The sequence below is a fragment of the Podarcis bocagei genome (assembly GCF_964188305.1).
Source record: "Podarcis bocagei genome assembly, chromosome: 3".
In the NCBI taxonomy this organism is placed as follows: Eukaryota; Metazoa; Chordata; class Lepidosauria; order Squamata; family Lacertidae; genus Podarcis; species Podarcis bocagei.
The window spans coordinates 78920762-78946295 of record NC_138127.1 but is presented as its reverse complement, the minus strand read 5'-3'; the positions used below and the strand labels follow the sequence as shown (position 1 = coordinate 78946295).

Sequence of the window (25534 nt, the reverse complement as noted above, 5' to 3'; positions counted from 1 at the left end):
CTTCCACTAACGCTGCAATCCATATTGTTCAAGTTGCTTCCTTTGACACTCAAGAGACTTTTTAGGGGGCACAGGGAGAGGAGATAATAAAATTCATTATGTGTGTGACCCAATGTTGTTATTATTATTATTAGTAGTAGTAGTAGTAGTAGTAGTAATATCCCACATTTTTTCCAGGCCTGTACTCAAAGCAGCTTACAGATAAAATGCAGAAACTCCACACCATACTTCAGTAACTTATCTCCTCTGTCATTTACTCTCAAGTCTCATTCTCTACCTACTCTTCCTTGAGGTTTCTTTCTTGGTTCCCTGGGCTATATTGCACCTCACTTATCATTCTTGTCTTTGTGCTCCTTGTCCCTTAACTTCTTCCCAGTCCTTAGGCATCTTGTGAGAGGTTATAGTTCAAGCCAACAGGTACTACCACCCTGTTCTGAACTTTTTGGAGTTTCCCAAGGTAGCAGACTCTTCAAAAGGAGGGACTAATACACAGTATGATGTGAATTTGTCCAAAGTCCCCTTTACCCAGTCCTAACTATTTACAGTAATAATAACTGAGGCAGCCAATTCCTCATACACTGCTTAATTCTGAACCAAGGGCTGGGGAGACCCTGCTTCAAATCCACTCTAAACAATTAAACATGCTGGGTGACTCCAGCCTGTCATTAACTTTCAGCCTGTCCTATCTTACAGATCTATTGTAAGGACCAAAAGCTGGTTGGGGGGGGGGCGGGCGGAGAGAGCGAAGAATACTATTTATGCTGCCTTGAGCTCCTTGAAGGAAAGGTGGGATATAAATAAAATAAATTCCCAAAATAAAATACAGACGACACTCGGCTTACGCTGGAGTTACGTTCCAGGGACAGTGCATAAAGCCAAAACCGCATATAGTCAAAACACATTTGGTTCCATGGTGAGTGGAATGGGATTGCCAGCATTGCTTCCCCGACCCACAATCTCTTTCCTGCCCCATTTTTATTCTTTTGCCAATTGTGTAAAGCTGAATGCGCACAAATTAAATGTGCATCTGTTGTGAGTTACCTGATCACAAGTAAGTAAGTGCAGCATACCAAATTCCTCTTCCACAAAAATTAGATTTGATTTACCTTCAATATCCTGGTTGTCTACAAAAGGTGCTGGTCCCCATATTCTAACAGTGCCATCGTCAGAGGCGCTGGCCATCATGGATGGAATTTGTGGGTTCCAGCTCACACAGTTGACTGTGCGCGTGTGCCCCGTCAGCTCCGCAATTGGCAGCTCGCTACGTTTGTGCCAAATATATACTTTGTGATCTAAGATGAGACAGGAGGGAAGAAACATGAAGCATCCCAAAATTTAAAACATGTTCCGGCACTTATCCATGTATTAACTGTTTCCATGTTAAAATTCCATGTTATCTCCAAGAACTAATATCTGCTCAGTAATGCATCCAACAGCTTCAAGAAGCTTCTTTTATGGCATTTAGAATCCTGTATTTAAACTAACAACAAGCACTGATCTTCTCTGCAAGTTGAAAATATTTGTAGGTAACTGGAACATAATACAGCTTTAAGTAGGCTTCATATTATCCAAGTAAGAATGCGAGTGGTTTGGGTATTAACTCCTTACCCTAGCCTTCTACATGCATCAAGACTGGAATCAAGCTCTGGTCTCTCACACTTCCTCCATATTCTTTCTGTCCCCCCTCCACCTCTACAGGTGGTATGGGCAACTTCCAAAAAGAACACAGCTATTTCAGTGTGGGATCCCATCTAAAACTGGATATTAAAATCCCTTTCTGTAACCGGTTCAATATGTAGGGCTATGAAAATTCTGTATTCAATTAACTGCAGGAAACTCTTTATTCACTGATTAACTTTTGCCTAAGAACAGAGAAGGAAGTGGGCAAACTGCAGGGCCCAGTGTTCATCTTTCCAAATGTACAGGTAAGGGAGAGGGAGGAGCAACAGCCACAGAGTTGCCTTTAAGTACCGTATTTTTTGCTCTATAAGACTCACTTTTTCCCTCCTAAAAAGTAAGGGGAAATGTGTGTGCGTCTTATGGAGCGAATGCAGGCTGCGCAGCTATCCCAGAAGCCAGAACAGCAAGAGGGATTGCTGCTTTCGCTGCGCAGCGATCCCTCTTGCTGTTCTGGCTTCTGAGATTCAGAATATTTTTTTCTTGCTTTCCTCCTCCAGAAACTAGGTGCGTCTTATGGTCTGGTGCGTCTTATAGAGCGAAAAATACGGTATCTTATCCTATCCGAACAATTCTATCAGTGGAGGCAACAAACTCCATTTCAAAGGCTCCAAACATCCATGGTTGTGTTGTTGTAGAACAACATATCTACATAAAAAGTGTACAAATCTGAACAGTAGCAATGTGACATGAGACAACTTTGTGCGATTCTTGCGCCGATTCCTGTACTGACTGCACCCATCTAAATTGTAGATTATACAGAGATGGCTGCAGATCAGATGTACTACTCTCTGCACTACTGAAAAACCACAAGTCACAATGGCTACCAAAAAGAGAGATTTCTGCTAAATATTAATATTCCATAGAAGCAAACTTGACTTGGAGTTAAATCCTTGATAAGGCAGAAGCAATTACATGAAGAACATCTGGTAGTACAAGAGTTATTTTAAAAGTTTTAGAAGTTATACTACAATGTTTGAAAACTAAAATATGACAGTCCATTTTCAAAAGTACTCACTTATTTCCCAACCCCTATAATCATGCTGTGACCTAAAGTATTGCTAAAGTATTTTATAGAAGTGCTGTCTGTATCATTAAAAAAATCAAATTACCATGGCATCTAAATGGTATCAAAGACTCCTACTTGTACGTATTTCCATTTTTAACCTACCAATTTCAAACTATACTGTATAAGCTTAAGTCATCACACGTTCACTGTAAGGCTGCAACACACAGCACTTACTCATAGAAAGATATTTTCCCCTCTACTTTATGGATGTTTATGTGCACACGAGTTAGACGTGATTTTTACTCCCAGGGAAGACCCTTTGATGTTTGGGGCTGGTAGGTGGAAAGCCTACCTAGCTGAGAACATACCTTTACACTTAAGAGCTTATGACATTTAAATCTGTTACTTTTTTTGTACATAGAGACTTTCACAGCAGCCATATTTGCAACAATTCAGTGCAAAGAGGCAACAGCCTCAGGCAGTCGGAATCTAAATTAGGTGCCATCAGCTTCAACTACAGCTGGGTAGTTTTTAGACACTGAAAATGAAAAAAATAAAAAGCTTTTCTAAGTTGACCTGGATAAATTAAATTCACATTCATGTCAAACAAACAGTAGGCTGTAACTAAGTGATTTGTTTATGCAATCCTGTGTGGTGTACTGAAAAACTGATACACCAGGGAGTTAATACAGTTGATTAGACATTCCTGGGGCCAGAAATTATCTGGAAGGGGAAGGGGATTAATGCATGCAATAGGAGTGGCACAACTACATACAATGGCAATACAGTTAAGATACAAGGCATCAATAAACAGGCTGTTCTCAGGTGAAAGAAGAAACACTGTTTCAAAATACTTTATTGCAGAGCCCAACTAGAAATGACCTCCTATTCAGACCAAAACCACCTTCTCCTAAAGTTTCTATAAGCTACAGGACAGGAGTACTGTTGTCCACACTGTATATACCACCATACTATTACCCTCACAGAGAGTAAGCTCCTTAATGCCTAGAAAAGCTGTCAAACAGGCCACTCACAGAACCAACAATAGAAAACGCTAAGATGACAGTCAGGTTGCTGATAGCCAAAGTTACTGAACATGCTAGATCTGCTACAGGATATGAAACTTGTTTCTCTCACTGTAATTAGTAATTATCCTTGAGATGTCAGAACTCATCTGGATTTACATAAGCACACCTACCTTTGGAAAAACAAGCCTACATCAAATAAAAATTGTATCCCTGTACACCACGCTCATTCTACCAAGACTACAGCTGTTACCATAAACAATAGCCTTGTACATTCAACCTCCTGTGCTACTAGATGATTTTTCTTCTTTCAGCAAACAAATCATTTCTATGGAAATAACTTTTTATATGGATCAGCTTGGTCACTGTGAGAATTGGATTAGATAGGCCGTTGGTCTGATCCAGCAAGACTCTTCTGATGTTTGTGTGAATTGTTGCTAGCATATTTACCTTACTTGTTAAGTAGAATACTACATCATTCCCCTATGTAGGAAGAATATCCTTGAAATATATATAAAACACACAGAAACAGATCTTAAAAGCAAGAGTTACCTTCACTGCCACTAGCGATGAAGTCTTCATTATGGCCTCCAAAACATGAGTGAATCGTGTAAAAACCTTGTGTAACACCTTGGTACTTTCTCACTAAAACTCTGTCTTGCAAGTCCCATAAATGAACTCCCTGAGAACAAAGAGCAGGGTGGAGGTAATGTAACATTACACAAACAAATTCAGAACAGAAAAAGCAATCCATTTTATGTGCACCAACAATGGTTTATACCCCAAAGTTACATGAGCAGAAGGTCGCTTGCTCAACAGAGATTTCTTGCCTACTCCTCTTCACTGCAGATTGCCTGCACCTCCAGACAGCCTCTGCCTGGCATTGAGGGACCTTCAGAAAAGGCCCCTGAAGCTCAAGTGGGAAAGAGATGCAGTGTGTACAAGCAACTTCCCATTTACACAAGCGGCTCCAGGAGGATACGGAGGTTGTGATATGCAGCGCTAATGGGCACTTGTTTCCCTTCTGCCTCCCAGAAGAATAGACTTTACAATCCGGGAGGAAAGGGGGTGAAAACATGTGCTTGTACCGTTTCCATGGCAATGCAATGGAGGATGTAGGCAGGACTTTCCTTCTCATTTATGAGTATGAAAGGGATAAAGCGAAAGGCCAACTGGACCACTTACCTGAGTTGCTACGTTTAACAAAGCTAACCGGCCATTTTTCGAAATCGTAAAAGACATAATTGGATGATCTTCTTGTACTCTGAAAAATAACAGAACACATAAGATGAGAGTCATGACTTTGTATTCAAAATTAGTATTTCTACCCAATTTAACTGGTCTCATTATACGGTGCCTTGCAGACCCGTAAGACCCAATCACATCCACACGTTTTGCCTAATTAGGGCCTAAAAAAAAAAGAAAAAAAAGGGGGGGAGCCCAGCTTTAAAGCAGGTGTACGAACAAGACACCATATGGAATTTTAAGGCATCTCAACTCAGTTTCAGTATTTGACAAAGTTTACAATGATCTGTTTATGTAGCACAACATGAAGAAGCGGTAGTTACATGTTTCTGTCTGTAAGGTCCTCAAAGTTATAGCCCCGAATTCGCTGGTGTGTGTCTGATGCCAACACAGTCTTCCCGTCACTCAAGCACCACAGGCATTGCACTCTCACTCCTTCCCAGGAGTCAAGGAGATTACCATCTAAATCCTAGACAGGAAATGCATGCAGTGAAATAATGAGAAAGGCTGTCTTCATTTAAAGCAAATTGTAACATGAAAAATTTGGGTTATAAAAGCAGTTAGCAGTATGCAAGTATGTGCTGCACACAAGGGAAAATATATTCCAAGACAAGGTGGTGAACCTGCAGTCCATATCTGGCAGACTTCAGAGCCCCTTAACAATTTGACCGCTAACTTGGTTTTCTATATACAGTGGTACCTCAGTTTTCAAACGTCTCTGTTGACAAACATTTCGGTTTTCGAATGCCGAAACACTTCGGTTTTCGAACACGCCTCGGAAGTTGTACATGCCACGTAACTTCCGTATTTAGTTTTCGAACGTTTTGGAACTCCAGTCTTCTGGAACGGATTACATTCAAAATCCAACGTACAACTGTATCTTCATCTAAAAACGTCCCCTTTTTTTAGGCAGTGCTGTAGACTTCCAACACACTACAGTGGTACCCCGCAAGACGAACGCCTCGCGAGACGAAAAACTCGCAAAACGAAAGGTTTTTTCGTTTTCGAGTTGCCTCACAAGACGAATTTCCCTATGGGCTTGCTTCGCAAGACGAAGCTTGCCCCGGGGACAGCGGGTCTTCTCTTTTGAAGCAAGGGGCTGCAGGGAGATCGCTATCTCCCCGCAGCCCCTTGCTTCAAAAGAGGTCCAGGGGCAGCGGGAAGCTAAGCGCTTCTTCCCTGCTGCCCCCCGACGTCTTTTGCAGCAAGGGGCTGCAGGGAGATCGCTATCTCCCCGCAGCCCCTTGCTTCAAAAGAGGTCCAGGGGCAGCGGGAAGCTAAGCGCTTCTTCCCTGCTGCCCCCCGACGTCTTTTGCAGCAAGGGGCTGCAGGGAGATCGCTATCTCCCCGCAGCCCCTTGCTTCAAAAGAGGTCCAGGGGCAGCGGGAAGCTAAGCGCTTCTTCCCTGCTGCCCCCGACGTCTTTTGCAGCAAGGGGCTGCAGGGAGATCGCTATCTCCCTGCAGCCCCTTGCTGCAAAAGACGTCCGGGGGAAGCGGGGAAGAAGCCGCTTCCCCCGGACGTCTTTTGCAGGGTTGCCGCCATGCCGAAGCCTGCGCGCGCTGACATCAGCGCCGCGAAGCCTGGGAGCGCTGATGTCAGCGCGCGCAGGCTTCGGCATGGCGGCAACCCTCCGCCAGCAGCGGCAGCGCTGCCGCTGCTGGCGGAGAGGTCCGCGAAGCCTGGGAGCGCTGATGTCAGCGCGCGCAGGCTTCGGCATGCCGGCAACCCTCCGCCAGCAGCGGCAGCACTGCCGCTGCTGGCGGAGAGGTCCGCGAAGCCTTGGCCGGACAGCTTTTGAAGGCAGGCGGGGGGGGGGGAGCAAAGACTTTCGCCCCCGCCAGCCTTCAGAAGACGAAGGCTGGCGGGGGGCAAAAGTCTTTGTCCCCCCTGCCTGCCTTCCCAGGGGCTTTTAAATCGCCCCGGACAGCGGAGAAGTCCTCCGCTGTCCGGGGCGATTTTAAAATGCCGCCCGCCAGCATTTTAAGATCGCCACGGACAACGGAGAAGTCCTCCGCTGTCCCGGGGTTTTTTAAAATGCTGGGGGTGGGAAGAAAAGCCCTTGCCCCCCCCAGCCTTCAGAAGAGGTCCGGGGACAGACTGTTCCCGGACCTGGTCTGAAGACGGTTTCCCTAGGAACGCATTAATTGATTTTCAATGCATTCCTATGGGAAACCGTGCATCGCAAGACGAAAAAACCGCAAGACGAAGAGAATTGCGGAACGAATTAATTTCGTCTTGCGAGGCACCACTGTAGTTTCAATCTCTCCACCTAGTCCAGCATAACAACAGGGGTACAGATCTTTCCATGATTTTTTCTTTTGGCTTTTTTTTTAACTTTGCAGAAGGATCCTTTCTTGTTTCCTATGTCTTACCAAAACCTAATAAACGATGGCACCACACATGAGCAAGAAGGGGATCTTTTCAAAGAGGCTTTATTTTTGCTTCAGATAAATATGCTTAGTATTTCACAGGAAGAAAAACACTCAGCAAATTCCAAATGGTAGGTTTCTACAACAGGTTATACTTGTGAGGCTTTTTACTATGAAAAGAAACCCTTACAAAATATATTCTAGTACAGCTATACACAGCTACCCACACAGAACATAGAACCACAGAGACAGCATTAAGTTCAAAGTCTACAAGAAACTGATGGCACTTTGCATTGTAAAAACAGTACTTACACACTGATAGAACTGTCCACGCTGCCCTCCAGTCACAAAACGTTTTCCATCTGGATTCCAGGCCACACTTGTTAAACTATCTTCATGAGACTGACTCATCTTTGTCCTCAGCTCCCCTGTCTGTAGGTGAAGTAGTATAAAGTAAAGCCAATGAAAAACTTGCTTAAGAAAGCAAATTTCTAACATTTATTTAAATTTTTAACCTGCTTCATAAATTCAGGGCAGCTTACAAATAAAGAATAGACACTCAAACAAACATACATACAGTGGAGGCTGCCACCCCTGCTCACACTCTTATCGGCAGCCACACAAACTGCAACGTGACAACAGCCTTACATTGTTACGTATATAGGATATATACACATACATAGTAACTGATGACATCATTGGAATACTGCTGGTAATAATGAATAGAAATCAATAATCTGTTCTATATAGATAACCATGTTTTAATCAGATTTTTATCTCCAAGAATAGCAGGGGCTCCCCTTCGATAATATCAATACTTCAATTATGGTTCCTGTGACAACACTATTGATTAAGACATTCTATCAACAAACTTCATATTAATAACCCTTACTTGTACATTCCAGAGCCAAAGCTCAGAGCAGTCATCTGGACCACAGGCAACAAGGTAGTTGTCATCTGGACTCCAAGCAATGTAGGAAACACCATATGCATGGCCTTCCAGTGTCTTGAGCAGTTTTAGCTGGTGTGTATCCTTTAAAAAAGAAAATATTGCAACAATGGCTATCTGGGTTGTTACTGAGATCTACCTGCAGTTTTAAGCAGTTGTCTTTGATGCCTAATCTCTCGCTGCCTCCTCCCAAAACAGTTTAGGAAACCAACATACCAAAGGCTTGTTTACCAGTTCCACCTTACCTCAGGGTAGACACACACTCATTTTCTGCCTACTTGACAGAAGTGTAGGAAAGGCTGTACCAGGGCAAACCAAGAAAGGAGGTACACAGGAAGCCATACAAAGCAACACAGAACTGCCTCCCCATTCTTGTTTAACAACATTCTTGGAAACCAACTAATGAAAAGCAAAATACTTTCGAACACAGATAGACATTAGGGCGATAAGCAGAAGTACTAGTGAAAGGAAGGCTATGGACTAGCAAATGTAAACCTTGGGCATAATAACTGTTTGCACCTTTTGCTCCTCAAAGAATTTTGCCTAGTTTTGGTATGTTCTAGGGCTGGGCAATGTTAGGTTTTCAACACTGCAATGTATCACTAGCTGAACAGCTCAGTTTGGCGATAAACCACAATGCTGAAACAAGCTGCATTGGCACCAGCCGGCAAGGCGCAGGGTGAAACTGCCTCAGCTGTCAACCGTGGGAGCTGAGGCGCTTTCACCCCAGCGTCTCACAGGCTGGGGCCAACTGCACTGGAAAGGCTCCTGCCCCCAGCTGAGCAAGCCCCAATGTCCCTGCTGGTTGCGCACGAGCAGCAGGGACCTCGGAGCACCTTTCTGAGGCTGGCTTGGGGAGCAGGCGAGCTACCCCGCTTGCTCGCCCCCCACTCCCCAAAGACGGACCAGGCGGCAGTAGCCAAGCCCACAGAGACTATCAGGACTGGAATTGTACAATGCCATTCTATGCATGATTACTTAGAGGCAAGTGACAATACAGCGATTGTGGTGGCCACTAACCTAGGTAGCTTTAAAATGGAATTAAAGACATATATTCTATTAATTTGTCTACCAATAGTCACAAAGGCTATATACAACCTCAGATTCAGAAGGGTATACCTCTTTGTACCAGTTACTAAAAAGTAACAACAGAAGAGGGTATTATCTTCTTGCATTGTTTGTGGGCTTCCTAAAGGCACTGAACTAGTCACTGTTGAAAACAAAAAGCAGAATCTCATGGATTCTTGGTCTGGTATGCATAGATTTCAGTCTGGGTAATGTAATTCAGATTTTGGAAGGAGCTGCTATTTAGTCCAGTGGCGGAGAATCCTTCAGATCAGAGTTTCCCAAACTTGGGTCTCCAGCTATTTTTGGACTACATCAGGGATGATGGGAAATGTAATCCAAAAACAGCTCGAGACCCACGTTTGGGAAACACTGCTTCAGATGTTGATGGACTCAACTTCCATCAGCTCCAGCCAGCATGGCCAATAGTTAGAGATGATGGGAGTCTGAGTCCAGCAACACTATCCAACATTTCAGTCAAATAACCATTCATCAACAGGTTTCATCAATTAAGTTATACAGAGTGCAAAAAGCAGAGACAACGTAAAAAGGGAATGTTGACATTTTAGCAGAATTTCAGAAGACACAAAAGGAGCTACAATAAGGGGAAGAACAACACATCTATCCAAGACCATTGACAAGTCTCACCATGCAAGACACTTACTGACTTTTAAGATTACAACAGACTGACTGAGATAGGTATCTCCTATTCTAAACAGGCTTTATTTCCAATACAACCCGCTCCAGGAAACTAATCACAGTATTGGTTGAAAAACTGAGCAGAACATAGCCTAAAACACAAAACTGATGCAAACAGAAATACACCAAGGCATCTAGGAAATAAAGTAATGCACTAAAAATTAAAGCTTAATGACTAAGGAGTGATGTGCCAAATTTTATGCTTGTGTGTCAAACGATTCTGGAGCACAAATTTACAAACTTACTGGATCAACCTGCCATATAATAACAGTTGTATCCTTAGATCCTGTTGCTAGTTTAGTGCCGTCATTTGAGAATTTACAGAACCACACTTCATTACAGTGTTCTGTAAGTATCTGCTGTGTGTAACATGGGAACTGTTTCCTAAAAATACAAACAAAGAAAGGATTATATAGTAAAATCATAGTCATTTTACTTGAGCTAGTACATATCCCAATAAAGCATGGATTCTAGAGTAGGATTTTACAAATATACAATATGAAACTTCTTGTTGCTATAGCACCTTAGTTTTTGAAGCTGTCATGCTGGCTCCTATTTGCATAATGACTATACCAGGTATCAGTCATGAACCAAATAAACATGCAGCTAGTTGCATTCATTTAAAGAGCCTTTGGGTCAAACAGCCAATGGGGCAAAGCAAACTGGATGCAAAACTGATTAGACTTTCAAAAGCAGTTTGCAATATCACATGAGGGTCTGCTTGACACCAAACTCTTGTATATGTCTAAAAGGAGCTCTTTGGCTCATGGCATTGCAAACAGGGCCCCAACCCTGACTGGGCATTTGAATGCTAGTTACGACTTGCTACCCAATATTTTATGGTGATTTTTAGGAATTGAGGGAAAGGATTCTTAAAAAGTAAGAACCAAGGATGTTAGGGACAAGCAACAAATCCTAAATTGTTATTTATTTTAAAAAAAATACATACTGCTGTGTCATAAAAAATTTCACAGCAGTTTACATCAATATAAAACCAAACAATAAAATCATAACAAGTTAAAAACAAGCATCAATAGGCCATTGTGTGGTGTGTGTGTGTACTCTTAATTGCCTACATAGGCCTGGAAAAATAGAAAAGTTTTCAGCAGGCATTTAAAAGTTGGAACAGAAGGGTGTATATTGACAGAGTGTTCCACAGGGCTGAGCTCATGTCATTAAAGGCTATCATTCAGTCTGATACCGGAACCTATTATTGCAATCCTGCGCATAACTAGTCTCATTAGATCTCGGAGTTCAGTGGGATTTAACACAATAACTGTGTAGAATGGCAGTCCAAGCTACCAAATATATTGAATCCCATGCACACTTGTCTTAAGTAAGCCCTGCTGAACTGAACAGAGCTTACTTCTGAATAGATGTGCATAGGATTGCAATTAGGACTGAAGCCAAGACCATCAGCATTAAGTTCTGAAACCGAAAAAACTGCCAGAGATTTGAAATTATTATGACTATTTTAGGATCCTTACACTTAGATTTACTGCTATATAAAGACTACTTCTCTGTTCATATTGTTAACATGTTTCTAAATTGACCAAGTACTTTCACAAACGTTCCAAACACCCCCTAACATTGCAAAAATATAACATTCTTAACAAGTCAGCTGCCTAAGAAAATTGCTCTTTAAAGCCTTCATAAGAGAGTAAAAATTATTTAAAGGAACGTTGTTACATTAAAAGAGATTTCCATTCTCATTAAAATGAAGCAGTTCTCTTACCTACTGCAAACATGGTCTATCAGCAGTGATACAGAATCTAGATTATTATCTAGTTTGGTATTGTGATAGAGGCACCGGTCCCGTTGTAGTTCCACAGCCTGACGCAGTAAATTCTGCAGACGCCTTGGGGGGAGCATCACTGATGGTGGTAGGTAAGCTTCAAAAAATGAAAGAGTATTTCAGAGCAATCTTATAAGAAGCAACATGTAAGAAATCTGGTATTCACATACTGGCCAGTATCAGATTTACCGGTAATTTAAGCTAAAAACTACCCATAACTTTGGGACATTAATAAAATCCTCTCACATTGACCTTAACTCAACCTTTGCTGTTGCAAAGAAGCACAAGATTGTTTAAATGCCAATAAAATTATTAAGAAAATGCTAGTTACTACAAGTCAGTTCCCAAACTTTATCACACAGTGCCATGGTTTCTTATTAGGTGTCACTGATATGGAAGTAAAACACAGATAATAACAGAGTACGTTATACTTTTATTTTATGAGACACTTAAGTCACCATTATGCAGAATTATGCTATCCTAATCACAGCTAACAATTCTTAAACCATTGCATTCCCCCCCCCCTTCATAAATTTCCCCCTTAAAAGTAGGTCTCCCCAACCTACTACCCTTCCTATGTTTTGACCTACAAATCCCATCAACCTCAGCCAGGAAGGATCCAACACATATGACGGGCACCCAGTTAGGGAAGGAAGATTTAGAGTGAAATATACTAGATAAACAGATGAGCAAACATTGTATGCCCAGTGGAAACTAAGTTTTTTCTTACTCTGGAGCTTGTCCAAAAGTCTAGATCTGGAAGTTGTGCCTTTCCCTTCCCATTCTGCTTTTGCACGCAGGTCTTCTGCATGACTACACATCAGATATCTGTTTGTATATAAAAGAGAAACACATGAGATTACATATTTCGGAAATACTGACCTTCCCCAACTGCAACAGCATTTCAACCAAAAGAGCACATTTATTCTTCTTTGGAGCAAGAAAAAGGGAGATGGCCTTAGTAGAAGCTATTAACACCAGACTTTATGTTAAGTCTATATGGCTTAAACTTCTGCTTTCACTGTTTAATAAAGCTCTAATACATACTTTTTTAAAGGAATTTAGCATATCTAATTAAAGACGCTGCTCAAGTATGCAGTTGGTGGGAAGGAAGCAGAGCCATGAGAATTCAAAGGCATGTTCCTGAAACTGCTTTTAAAAACTGTTTGACAGGACTTCCCTTATATAGATCAATGAAAAAATCCCACGGAGTTCAACTTCCAGCACCAATCAGTAACTGATCAGTTCAGATGTTCTGTCTACACAACTGATCAGTCTGTGTTCTGGTACACACATTTTCCCCTTGAATCTCCTTGAGAAATGTCAGGATGTGAAGATAAAAGCACATTAAAATCTCAGAATGCAAATGATTAAAGATTTTTACTAAGTAAAAATACAATTCTATTTAATAAGAATATATTAATTTCACATTTAATTTAGAAATAATGTGAGAGTTCTGAAAGGAGGCATCCAGGAAGTTCTTCTTTCTATAGGAGTTTTCCCAGTTGGATGTTTACTTTAATAAAGACTAGTAGAACCTGCAACAAAACACTGCAGTGCTGAATACTCCTATCTCCTATTCACAGTTCCTGACATGCTCCCCATCCCGCCCCAATTTTCTGTTTCTTTCACCTCATCAATTAGCATTCTGTCCTCAGAGAGCTGTTTGAGGGTTTCACCTTTCCTTTAGAGAAAATAAGTTTCTTTGACACTTCTGCAAATATGGACGTTCCTCTCAGCCTCTTGTATGTGGGTGATGCCATTTCGGTTATGCAAGGATCAATGCTTGGATAATAAGTTTACTATTGAGATATATTCAATAATGTAGAATCATATCCTTTTGGCATGCCTCTGCTTCAGGAATCCCAGAAAACACTAGCACTGGTGTAAAACTGGTAGTAGGATCCTATGCAATTCAAGTCAAAAGTTATTTAGTTCAATGGGATTTACTCTTGAGTAAACATGTGATTGCAACCCTAAGTACTTACCCACTGAGAATGTGAATGCGCTCTGTGTTGTATTTCAGTGGTGTCAACTCACAACGCAGAACTTGAAGTGCCTCCAGAACCTTACCATCCTCAAGATACTCTAGGTACTTTTGCTGCAGCAGCAAAAACTTCATCCTCTGACATGACAGAAAGCAGCAGGTCAGGTGGGGAGAAAAGGATGACTGCAATTTCAGAAAACATTTGAGCCTAAACAAGGGAGTATACACCATTCCCATTTGCCTTTTCAATACATTTGCTCTCATGACATAGGAATGCTTTGAACAGCCTTTTAGCATTTGCAAGACACACTGATTTGTGCTGTTTATTGTAAGTCATCAAGCTGCAAGAATACACACTTGATGGAACCCCAGATTATCTTCTCAATCTTCCTCCAGTTTCCTATACCAAGTACCCATACTCTCAAACAATCCTATTAAGCTAGGGATGGGAATCCCGGCCCCTGATTATCACTCTAGGTACAATGACACTACAGAACACCAGCCCAGTAGGGATCTGCTCAGAAACTGGATTTATACAGAGCATGTAGGACCTCCAAATATTTTATATGCAAAAGCAAACATTGCTTGTCTGCAAAACAAAACATAGACCAGGCTTAACTTGATGTATATATTTTGGTCTTCATGGAAAGCAAAGATTATCTACTCTCTACATTCAGAACTCACTTAGCAGGCATGTCCATGGAAAATATATGCACCTTCAGCGGCAATATATTTTAAAAACTGGACCTCTCATTGATAGCCATGACCAACATAACAAATTCATGAATTTAAGGTAAGGGGGAAGAAAGGAGAAAAATATTTGGCACAGATTATCGAACGCTCAAGTGGCAGTAGTATATTATTTGTAGCATGGAATGGCAATGTATTGTGTCTGTCTCTCACCTGGTAGCAAGCAATGTCCTCCCCCATGCCCCCAAAAAGTCTCAGCTCAGAAGAACTGCTGAATTATACTTTTGACCCAGGGGCAAGGAATGGGGAACATGAGGCGTGAGGGACAAAGGAGTTTATTCTGTTACATATACTTAGGCTTTGATACCAGTAGTGATAAGCATCAATTTTTGAATATCTGTTTGTGTTTTAAGTAATTGGAAACAATTCCTTACAAACAGTTTCTTGTTCTTTTTATTCAAATTTCCATTATTTAAAGAAATTTATGCATCATTTGATTGTAAGAAAATCTCTAAGTGGTTTACAAAAACATATACACTGAAACATCAAAATAGAAAACAGTTAGGAACAGGTATTTTAAAACATTCAGAAGATTATAAAAATCAATAGTAGTTTGAAAAAGATGTAACTTCTACATGTCTGGATGGGCCTGCCTAAACAAGAATTTATTTTTTAAGCAGGCGCCAAAAAGACTATAATGAAGGTGTCTGCCTGATGTCAATACAGAGGGAACTCCAAATGGTAAGTGCTATCATACTAAAAGATCAATTTTTTCTAAGTGTGGAATCAGTATTATGTGGCACCAGTTAACACTGCCAGTTCTGCAGATTGAAGAGATAAGAGTGCATATATGGGTTAGGCAAGTAGACTGGTCCCAAACTGTTAAGGGAATATACTAATGGTAATGCTTTGAAGTTGACCTAGTAGCTGGATCAAGAACCACTCCCAAACTGCATACCTGTTCCTTCAGAGGAGTGCATTCCCATTTAAGTTGCGTTGGTTCCCCCTGTGAGAAAAGTGACGTAACAAATATAATACATTTTCCGGACATGGGACCTACTCACTCACATTGTCTGTCTTACAAGGATACAAGCTCAGCATATTTTTTGTCATCTATACCACCATTGCATCCAGGCACCAGACACAGCCTCTCTTTATTCAGATGTTATGGAGAAACAGAGACAGGTATCATCAGTGCAATGAAAAGCACCTTGCCCTCAAACTTCTGACCGCTCCCAGCAGCTTCATCTATCTATCTATCTATCTATCTATCTATCTATCTATCTATCTATCTATCTATTAGTGTGCCTGGGGATCAAAAAGCATTCTCCCAGTACTACTCTCTGGACCTGGTCCCATAGGTTAGACCAGAATCACTGTGACACAGTGCCCCTGATTCCCAATCCATAGAGCTGGTCCATGAGGATATCATAATCAATGGTACTGAAAGCCATGGAGAGATCAAGAAACAGCAGCAAGATTGCACCTAGATTGAAACAAATTTAAATAATCTCCATCATCCAAGAATGCTTGCAACTGCCCCACCACAACTCTTGCTACTACATTCCCCAAGAAAGGGTTATTTGCAACTGGTTGATAGTTTTTCCAGTCCAAGGGATCCAGGGCTGGTTCCTTTAGGAGAGGCTGTACCACTGCCTCTTTTAAGGCAAAAGGCAACTTATATGCAACAAAGTATTAACCATGCTCTAGACCCAAGCAGTCAAACTTCCTCTACTAGGTTTAATAAGCCAGGTGGGACAGGGGTCAAAAAGGCACAGGGGTCAGGCGTATAGCTGCAAGCACTTTATCCATGTCATCTGACTGCATAAACTGAAACCAATCCCACAACACATCACTGACAGTGCTACTGGATACTTCATCTGGAACTGCAATAACTGCACAGTCAAGGTCACTCTGAAGTTGAGCGACTTTATCCTCAAAATGTGCAGCTAGTTGTTCAAAGTAGGTCCAAGAATGATCCTGTTAACCACCTGTTTTATCTCGTGATTTCATAGCGAGACCAGGGGCTCCAACAGGATCACCAGCTTTCTCTGCTGGAAGCCATCAACTTCCATCCATCTCTAAGGGAGGGCCATCTAAAAGGGCCCACCACCCTAACAGAGGAATCTGCTGCTACTATTCCAAGTTTCATCATTAGCTGGTGAAATGCATTGCAAGGGAGTGCACTGCTCCCCACTATCTTTGAGTCTATAGACCGCAATAAAGCTGTATGTGATAAACAAACTATCTCCAGTTCAGCCCTCATATCCGTGGGGTAAAGACTACATCAAGGGTGTGCCTTTTCCAATGAGTTTGACTAATGAGTATTTGAAACAGCGCCATGGTTGGCATGAAGGCCTTGAAGTTCTGAGCCAGTCCAACTGCAGCCTCTGAATGGATACTAAAGTTATGCAGGACTATTGTCCTGCAATCTACCAACACCATCATACCACAGACCACCTTGTTTTGGGATGCCACTGGGTAACACACTGGTTGATAGACCAGCAACATCCCCAGTCTGTCTCTCTGGCCCAGGGGGCTATATGTGGCCCAATCGCCTTCTCAATCCGGCCCGGGGACAGTCAGGGAATCAGCATGTTTTTACACGAGTAGAATGTGTGCTTTTATTTAAAATGCATCTCTGGGTTATTTGTGGGGCATAGGAATTTGTTCATTTCCCCCCCCCCTTCAAAATACAGTCCAGCCCCCCACAAGGTCTGAGGGACAGTGGACCGGCCCAAGGCTGAAAAAGGTTACTGACCCCTGCTCTGGCCCAACACTAAGCACATACCCTTTAAGCCTATCTCAAGATAAAGATGTCTTCTGGTAAAGGAAATCGTGCTTCTATGAACAATAGCAACACCTTCCTCAATCCTCAGGTCTATCGTGGTGCTGTACTGAGTACCCAGGTGGGCATAGCTGAGTTGAATGGAGGAGTTGTTGGCCATGACCCAAGTCTTGGTAATGCATGCCAAGTCATCCCTTGATCATCCATGATCAAGTTGTGGATGAACATGGCCTTATTAGTGATGGACCTGGCATACAATAACAGCACCACCACACCAGAGGGCTCTACAAACCAAACTCCTAGGTTTCCATCCCAGAAAGGGCTAGCCAGTCCCTCTTTGCTTAGTCTTCCTGTAGGTCTGCTCCCCGATTGCTGTAGTAGTAGTAGTAAATAAAAAATAATAATAATAATAATAATAATAATAATAATAATAATAATAATAATAATTTAATTTCTACCTTGCGCATCTGGATGGGTTTCCCCAGCCACTCTAGGTGGCTTCCAACAAAAGATTAAAAATACATTAAAACATCAGTCATTAAAAACTTCCCTAACAGGGCTGCCTTCAGATTGTCAAGCAATTGTGACATACTCACAGGAAGATTACATGCTTATTTTTATGATATAAAGGAATATCAGTATTTCAATAATTTAATAAAACAAAGCAGAATTTAACTATTAACCCAAAAATGTATTTTGCTATTATTCTTTCTATTTACAAAGCCACCAATTGTATCCTACTAGCAACTAATTATTTTTAAAGTGAAATGGTGACATCAGTTTTTACTTCAAACCTGCAAGAATCACAATTAAAGACAATTGCATATTTGATCAATGCTAACTAATGTCATCCTTACTTTGGCAGCCCATAAACTTATGATCATTTGCCTTTCAACTCCCACATTGTTTACACTATGGCCCTTGATGATGAAACTGCAGAACTTTATGCAAGAGTTTTGTTTAGTTCCTGAATCAGTAAAAACAAAAAGGCTCCACCTTACATACTTTGTTCTGTGTTAACATCACCAGACACATAACCTTTACATTAAAAACAAAACATCCCACTGTTTGCTTTATGTCTTATGTGTATCACAGTGAGAAAAACACAGAATCCGTTTATTCTAAAGACAGAAGGGTTCCTTCTGTTCATGGAACAGCTGGTGATATAGAGAGTTAAACTTCTCATGTACAAGTTAAACCATGTATGGGCATTTAGGCAAACATACATATGCCGTATTGCTGAAAATCAAACATATCACACCTTTAAAATGAAAGGGAACACCCACTTCAAGAACCACCATCATGCAAGCTCTCAAACTCCAAACCACTTCTTCCCTTAAAACTGAACTAATTATTTCAGTCACATGGACAAAAATAAGGATATACTCTGAATCAGGATCCATAGCATTAGATCCTATTTCAATGTCAAAGCTCAGTCTTGGAAATGTAAATACCCACAGAGCATGTACACAAATAACCAGCCTCCTTATGTCTGGTATCAAGAAGAGTATCTTTCATGTTTAGTAAAGGGACCCCTGACCATTAGGTCCAGTCGTGACTGACTCTGGGGTTGCGGCGCTCATCTCGCTTCACTGGCCAAGGGAGCCAGCGCACAGCCTCCGGGTTGTGTGGCCAGCATGACAAAATCGCTTCTGGCAAACCAGAGCAGCGCACAGAAACTCCGTTCACCTTCCCGCCAGAGCGGTACCTATTTATCTACTTGCACTTTGACGTGCTTTCAAACTGCTAGGTTGGCAGGAGCAGGGACCAAGCAACAGGCACTCACCCTGCCGCGGGGATTCGAACCGCCAACCTTCTGATCGGCAAGTCCTAGGCTCAGTGGTTTAACGCACAGCGCCACCCGCGTCCCTTCTTTCATGTTTAGAGGTGTCTAAGTATGACAACCAGACAGGTTTGACACCCCATTTTAGAATATTCACTAAAAATGTCCCCTTCAACAGCCCAGGCTTGCTTTCTACCACTGATAAATCACAGGCAGGCTTGGTGTTTGTGTGTGTGTTTGTGTGTGTGTGTGTGTGTGTGTGTGTGAGAGAGAGAGAGAGAGAGAGAGAGAGAGTGCGCACACAATGCACCTCCCTTTACCTCACACCCAGTTTCCTACCATCCTTTTATAATATTGAAGTAATTTTTCAAAATACAGTGGTGCCTTGCAAGACGAAATTAATTCGTTCCGCGAGTTTTTTTGTCTAGTGAATTTTTCATCTTGCGAATCACGAATTCCCATAGGAATGCATTGAAATTCAATTAATGCGTTCCTATGGTCAAAAAAAGTCCAAACAAAGCCAAATTTGGTACAACAAGAGTTTATTAAGTGCTCTTTAAAGTCACACATACTGTAAAGAGCATTTCAAAAATTGAAGGAACAATAAATTAAGTTTCTAAACATGACAGAAAAACATTTAAAAATCAACAAAGTGTACAGTACATTTTCTAAGACTCTGGGGGACAACTCGAAGAAGGTTCCTCTTCCACTTTTTGCTTCTTGCTGAAGAACCCCCTCCTCAACTGTTCCCCCAGCCACCCACCACACAGAAATTCAAATCCAGATTTTTTTAAAAAAAACAGCAGAGTGGCCCAATGGTCACAGAAAATCATAAAAATGCAGAAAAAAACACACACAAGATTCCAGATTCTTGCAAACCCCTCCCCAACACCAAGTCCTTGAATTCCAAACACCCCAACCCAAAATCCAACCCCCCAAAAAAAAGTTTTAAAAGTTTAAAAGAAGTTTTGGAAAAGCTTCAAAAATCACCAAAGTCTTCAAAAACCTCAAAAAAGGCTACCGCACCGTGTTCTATGAGTTGCTCCTCGAAGTCAAGTCGCAACTGTATTAACGGTGTTAAGAAAAAGGCAAGACGTTTTCGTTTTTCGTCTTGCGAAGCAAGCCCATAGGGAAATTTGTCTTGCGAAGCAGCTCAAAAAACGGAAAACCCTTTCATCTAGCGAGTTTTCCGTCTTGCTAGGCATTCGTCTTGCGGGGCACCACTGTACTATTCCTGCCTCCATAAAGTCAAACTCAATCCAAGCAGATATCCTTTCCTTTAAGATACTCACTGAAATGTGTTAATATCTAATTTTTGCACACCCCTAGCATTTCAGAACACCACGAAAGAGACAACAGATTGTGGACTGCTGTTCTGTGCTGTTTTGTTATCTTGTCATTGCTTGTTCTGTGGTTTTATTTTATGATTTCAATGTAACCAGTACTTGTTTTGAGTGTGACTTTTTTTTAACTAAATAAACTACAGAAGAAAGGAAAGGAAATGGAGGAATGTCACAATTAAAACAAGTACAAAGTAAACAGGGGAGGAATGTGTAATTATTGCAGTGACATGTACAAATGATCTCATTTATCAAGGTGGAAATGGGGGCGCAGCAGCACAACACAAGGGAGCAAAGTCCAAGACTGAGACAAGGCCTGATATGCCATTCAAACTCAAGACAGCGGAGGGTGCAATGGGGAGGGGGGAGAAAGTCACAAAATAAGGAAGGCTTAAAATAGTATAGACTGCTAGGATTCTAACCACAAAGCTTGAAGTTAAAGAATACATAGACAAATAAAGTGCAGGAGGTAAGATAGAATTCTTTTTTAAAAAGGAAAAGAAATAAAATTGATTAGAAGGAAAGATTTTATATGCAAAAGTAAGGCATCTTAACACTGATAATTGCTAAAAATTACACCCATAACCCTCTTGTATGAAAGACAACAAATCAAAAGTCAGTTTTAACACAAAAGCCATATACAATGGATTTTATCATTGTACAAGCTTTGAACTATGAATATTTTTAGATTAATGAGAGTTGCAACATTTATTGTTTAAATCAGTAGGAGAAATTGACAGGCCGATTTTTATAGACTAAAAAGTGTCCTGGTTAGCATTTTTTTTTTAAATCTGATTTTCAATTTTTTTAAAAAATATTATTGCTACATAAAATGTGTGCATCGCCTTAAAAAATGCACCTGCTTTAGAACTATTGTGTTTTTTTCTCATATGCAGATTTAATTAATTGCTCAATCAACACTTAAAATTAACTAAGATTTCTTTAATGAGATCACAGCTGTAGCACCAGCAAAGGTCTAGTATAATTTGCTTCCCAACACATGGAAACAACATTGCACTCCCTAGCTACTGGCAGTCCTTATTTTTAAAAAAATCCAGATACCTGATCTGCCATTGAATGTTTTTGCTCCGTATCCTTGCAAGTCCTGAGAGTAAGCCAAACAGAAATCTTTTAATTTCACTATTGATCTCCTGTCTCTGGGCAGTAATAAATTCTGGACCATGTGTACTGGCTCCAAATACATTCCCAGGACCAATGTAAAAGGTTGGCTTTAACCTTCAAAGCCTTACACTGCTTGAGATCCCACTACTTTACTGAACACCTCACCTCATATGAGCTACCCAGACTCAGAGGTCAGCTTCAGAGGCCTTTCTCAAAGTGCACCTTCCCATAGACATTCAGAGAGTGGGAAGTGCTAATCCCCCAAAGAGACAAACCAGGTGCCAACATTATCACCTTTTATTCTAAATATTTGATTCTTAACAAATATTGCCATTATTGAAAAGGAATTATTTAGTACATGTTTTTGAAGGTGGGGTTTTTATCACTGTACTGAAAACCATCATATGCTCATTTACACTGTTTTAGTTTATCACTTTGTTTATTGTTTATGTATTTTTGAATTGTATTATTTCTTCTTCTCCTTAAGACTTTTTGTACAAGGCAAGGAATCATTAATATTCCAGTAGTGAAAAAGTCAGGGCAATTATGCAAACAGAAGTTTTGAATTTGGCTTTGTGTTTAGTTACAAACATATGTATAAAGCAAGCCATTTGTGTGTATGTTAAGTCAGGAAATACAGTGGATGCTTGGGTTGCGAACGTGATCTGTGCGGGATGCATGTTCGCAACCTGCAGCGGTGCGTCTGCACACACGTGGGTTGCGATTCGGCGCATCTGCGCATGTGAGACTGCCAAAACCAGGAAGTAACCTGGTACATCCAGGTTTTGGCGGGTTCGTAACCCAAAAAAAGCAACCTGAAGCTCTGTAACCCGAGGTATGACTGTATCTGAATTTCTATGAGGAAAGAGAAACTTGATTTCATTATATAAATTCAAATTCATCAGCTGACTCATGGAAAGGCCTCGTATGGTTGCATTCCAAAGGGACAGCCAGTGGCTAATGTCATCACACAGCTCACTCTACAACTCCCTACCTCTGACTGACTCCTGTGTGAGTCGAAGGCCATTTGTTCTGGTTTTTCAAACCGGAACGATACAGTTGTCACTAACTGCATCCTCTCCCCCATTTCCTTTGCTGGCAGAAAGAGCTCCGCCCTTCATTCCAGAACAGTAGAGTCTCTCTTCAAAAATTAAACATCCTTGAGGTCCAAGCTGGTTAAAATGATTCCAGACACACAATATACATGCACTTGTGTGAATTCAGAAGTGATTATTCAAAATTGAATACAGGCGCCCTTCCATTTACACATGATCAACTCACACACAACTGCATCATAGACACACAGCACTGGGAAATAAATAAATAATCTGATTCAAACCTGGAAATGGTGGGAGAGAGATGGAAAGTCCTTGTGGCTCGCAAGGAGACCCTCCCTGAAGCCTAGTGCAGGACATCAATGAGGGCAGAGGAAGCCTCGAAGAGACTAGAAATGCAGCAGGGCTTTGTTTAGGCTCCTCAGGCTCCCCTTCTAACAGCTGATGTGTGCAGTAGTGAGGCAGCTTCCTTTCCATGCATCCTTCAGCTGGCCCCCGAGATACAGTATAGTTATACCTCAGGTTGAATGTGCTTCAGGTTGAGCGCTTTCGGGTTGTGCTCCACTGCAACCCAGAAGTAACGGAGTGCATTACTTCCGGGTTTCACCGCTCGCGCATGTGCAGTCGCTCAAAATGACATCACGTGCATGCACGGAAGCGGCAAAACGCGACCCGCGCACGCATGCACGCTGTCGTGTCTTACGTTCCATTCAGGATGCGAACCGGGCTCCGGAACGGATCCCGTTCGCATCGCGAGGTTTAGTTACAGATTTACAGGTATCTCTCCCCACACCATCTACAGAAATATGATTACCATTCCAGACTGGGTATTATTTAATATGGTTATGTTTTATTTGCCCTGCCTTTAGTTAGATATATTACTGAATTCTGTAAATTGCCTGTGGTTCCCCGATAATTGAGAAACTAATAATTTTTAAAATATGGATACATATCAACCATTTTTTAAAGCCTTGTGTACACTGAATAGCGTGCTGTCAGGGCCTAAAGATGCCTATAGGTTCCCAGGGAATTTTAAAAACTTGTTCTGTAAGTATAATTCAGAAAGAAGTATGTGCCAAATGGTACGCATACTTTTAAAATTATCTCTTGGCAATTACAACTTTAGTCTCTAAAGAAAAAGAAGAAGAGTTTGGATTTGATATCCCACCTTTCACTCCCTTCAAGGAGTCTCAAAGCGGCTAACATTCTCCTTTCCCTTCCTCCCCCACAACAAACACTCTGTGAGGTGAGTGAGGCTGAGAGACTTCAAAGAAGTGTGACTGGCCCAAGGTCACCCAGCAGCTGCATGTGGAGGAGCGGAGACGCGAACCCGCTTCCCCAGATTACGAGACTACCGCTCTTAACCACTACACCACACTTCAGCCTGTGACTAGTTGCATAGAATAATAGAATTACAGAGTTGGAAGGGACTCTGGGGGTCATCTACTCCAACCCCCTGCAATGCAGGAATCTCAACTAAAGCATCCATGACCAAGTGTCAAATCAAGGTTGAAACAAATGAAATGCAAACAAGGACAACACAGCACCCCTTTAGTCCACATGTGCTAACTAACCTTCTACAGCAGGGATAGCCAATGCAGTGCTCTCCAGATGTTATTAGAGGCAATCAGGTCATAGTAGCATGGTCAATCGACAGTGAATGGAGACTGCAATACACCAACATCTAAAGCAGTGTTTTTCAACCTTTTTTGGGCAAAGGCACACTTGTTTCATGAAAAAAAATCACGAGGCATACAACCACTGTGCGCGGAGAGGGAGATGTCAGAGCCCCGCTGCTCTCTATGGGGAATCGGATGAGAGCAGACCGCCTGTCCGCTCTCATCCGATCCCATCCGATCTGATCCCCACCCAGGATGGATGGAAAATAGGGTGGACACAGTCCGGTGCCCGCCTAGTGGGCGAAAATTTGACTTTTTAAAAAATCTTTCGAATTTTTCAATTTTCCCCACGGCACACCAGGCAACATCAGGCACACCAGGAACAGTGGTTGAAAAACACTGATCTAAAGGGTACCATGTTGACCCTCAAGATGTTACCCTTTCTAGAATAAGGAATTTTAAAATGTAGGCTTTATCCCACTGCACACAGAAAGCCTGTTTTTCAAAATTAAGACAAAAACCTCCCATATCCAAAGCTCAACTTCAAAACAGGAATACAAAACTCAAACTCTCATGAAGATTTCAGCAATAAAACAGAAATTGGTGCTCTTATTGCAGGCCCTCAAATAACAATAACCTGGAGGAAGTGGAAACAGCTAATAATATTCCCATTTCAAAATCTGATGGCAGGTGAGGTATGAGAGTGCATGCCTCCCCAATATCCATTATAATTATAGCCATTCATCAAGGAAGTAAAAAGTCTGGAAAGAATGAGGGTAATCCAACCTAATATGCCACTGCATTTGGAGGCACACCCATTACAGAATCTCTCCCAATACTGTCACCATGCACAGGAAGCAGCATATGTCAAGGGTCAGAAACCTGTGGCTGTCCCAATGACCTCTCTTCTAGTGCAGTTCACTTCACTTCACACTCGAAGACTATAGAACATGAAGAACAGCCGCTACAATAATGTGTAAATGAGCAAGCAGCACAGGACTTTTGTCGCCACCTAAATTTGGCTTGGAACTAGTCTCCTACATCCCTGAAACACACTACACCCCGGAATACACTTGGAGACTGTTCAGCATTGATTACAAGTTTATTAGTTTTATACACAATAAAGCACAATGTCTTTCAGAAGAAATTATTTAATTTACGATAATTATTAAATTATATCTGAAAGATTATTAATGGTGGATTGGAATAGAATTAAGATATTCTCAATATTGTATCAGTAACATCTTAAGATAAGAATGATGCATTTTCTATTTTGTTATTGCAATCCAATTAATAGACTTGTATCAAAGTAGTA

General features: G+C 41.5%; 1 protein-coding gene across 5 annotated transcripts in view; it reads right to left on the bottom strand.

Annotated features, from left to right (window-relative positions):
• Positions 1-25534, bottom strand: part of WDR26 (WD repeat domain 26) — a 38548-nt gene that overhangs the window by 5744 nt on the left and 7270 nt on the right. For 2 of the 5 annotated variants that reach the window (XM_081186421.1, XM_081186423.1), the window contains exons 4-14: positions 15471-15518; positions 13824-13960; positions 12566-12663; positions 11776-11932; positions 10286-10424; positions 8220-8360; positions 7640-7759; positions 5280-5425; positions 4897-4975; positions 4264-4393; positions 1107-1292 (exon numbers count right to left, since the gene is read on the bottom strand). In XM_081186421.1, coding sequence (XP_081042547.1) covers positions 1107-1292; positions 4264-4393; positions 4897-4975; positions 5280-5425; positions 7640-7759; positions 8220-8360; positions 10286-10424; positions 11776-11932; positions 12566-12663; positions 13824-13960; positions 15471-15518 — 1381 coding nt within the window. Of the gene's footprint in view, positions 1-1106; positions 1293-4263; positions 4394-4896; positions 4976-5279; positions 5426-7639; positions 7760-8219; positions 8361-10285; positions 10425-11775; positions 11933-12565; positions 12664-13823; positions 14006-15470; positions 15519-25534 lie in introns of all 5 variants that reach the window. The other 3 variants (XM_081186424.1, XM_081186425.1, XM_081186422.1) reach the window with 2 other exon arrangements.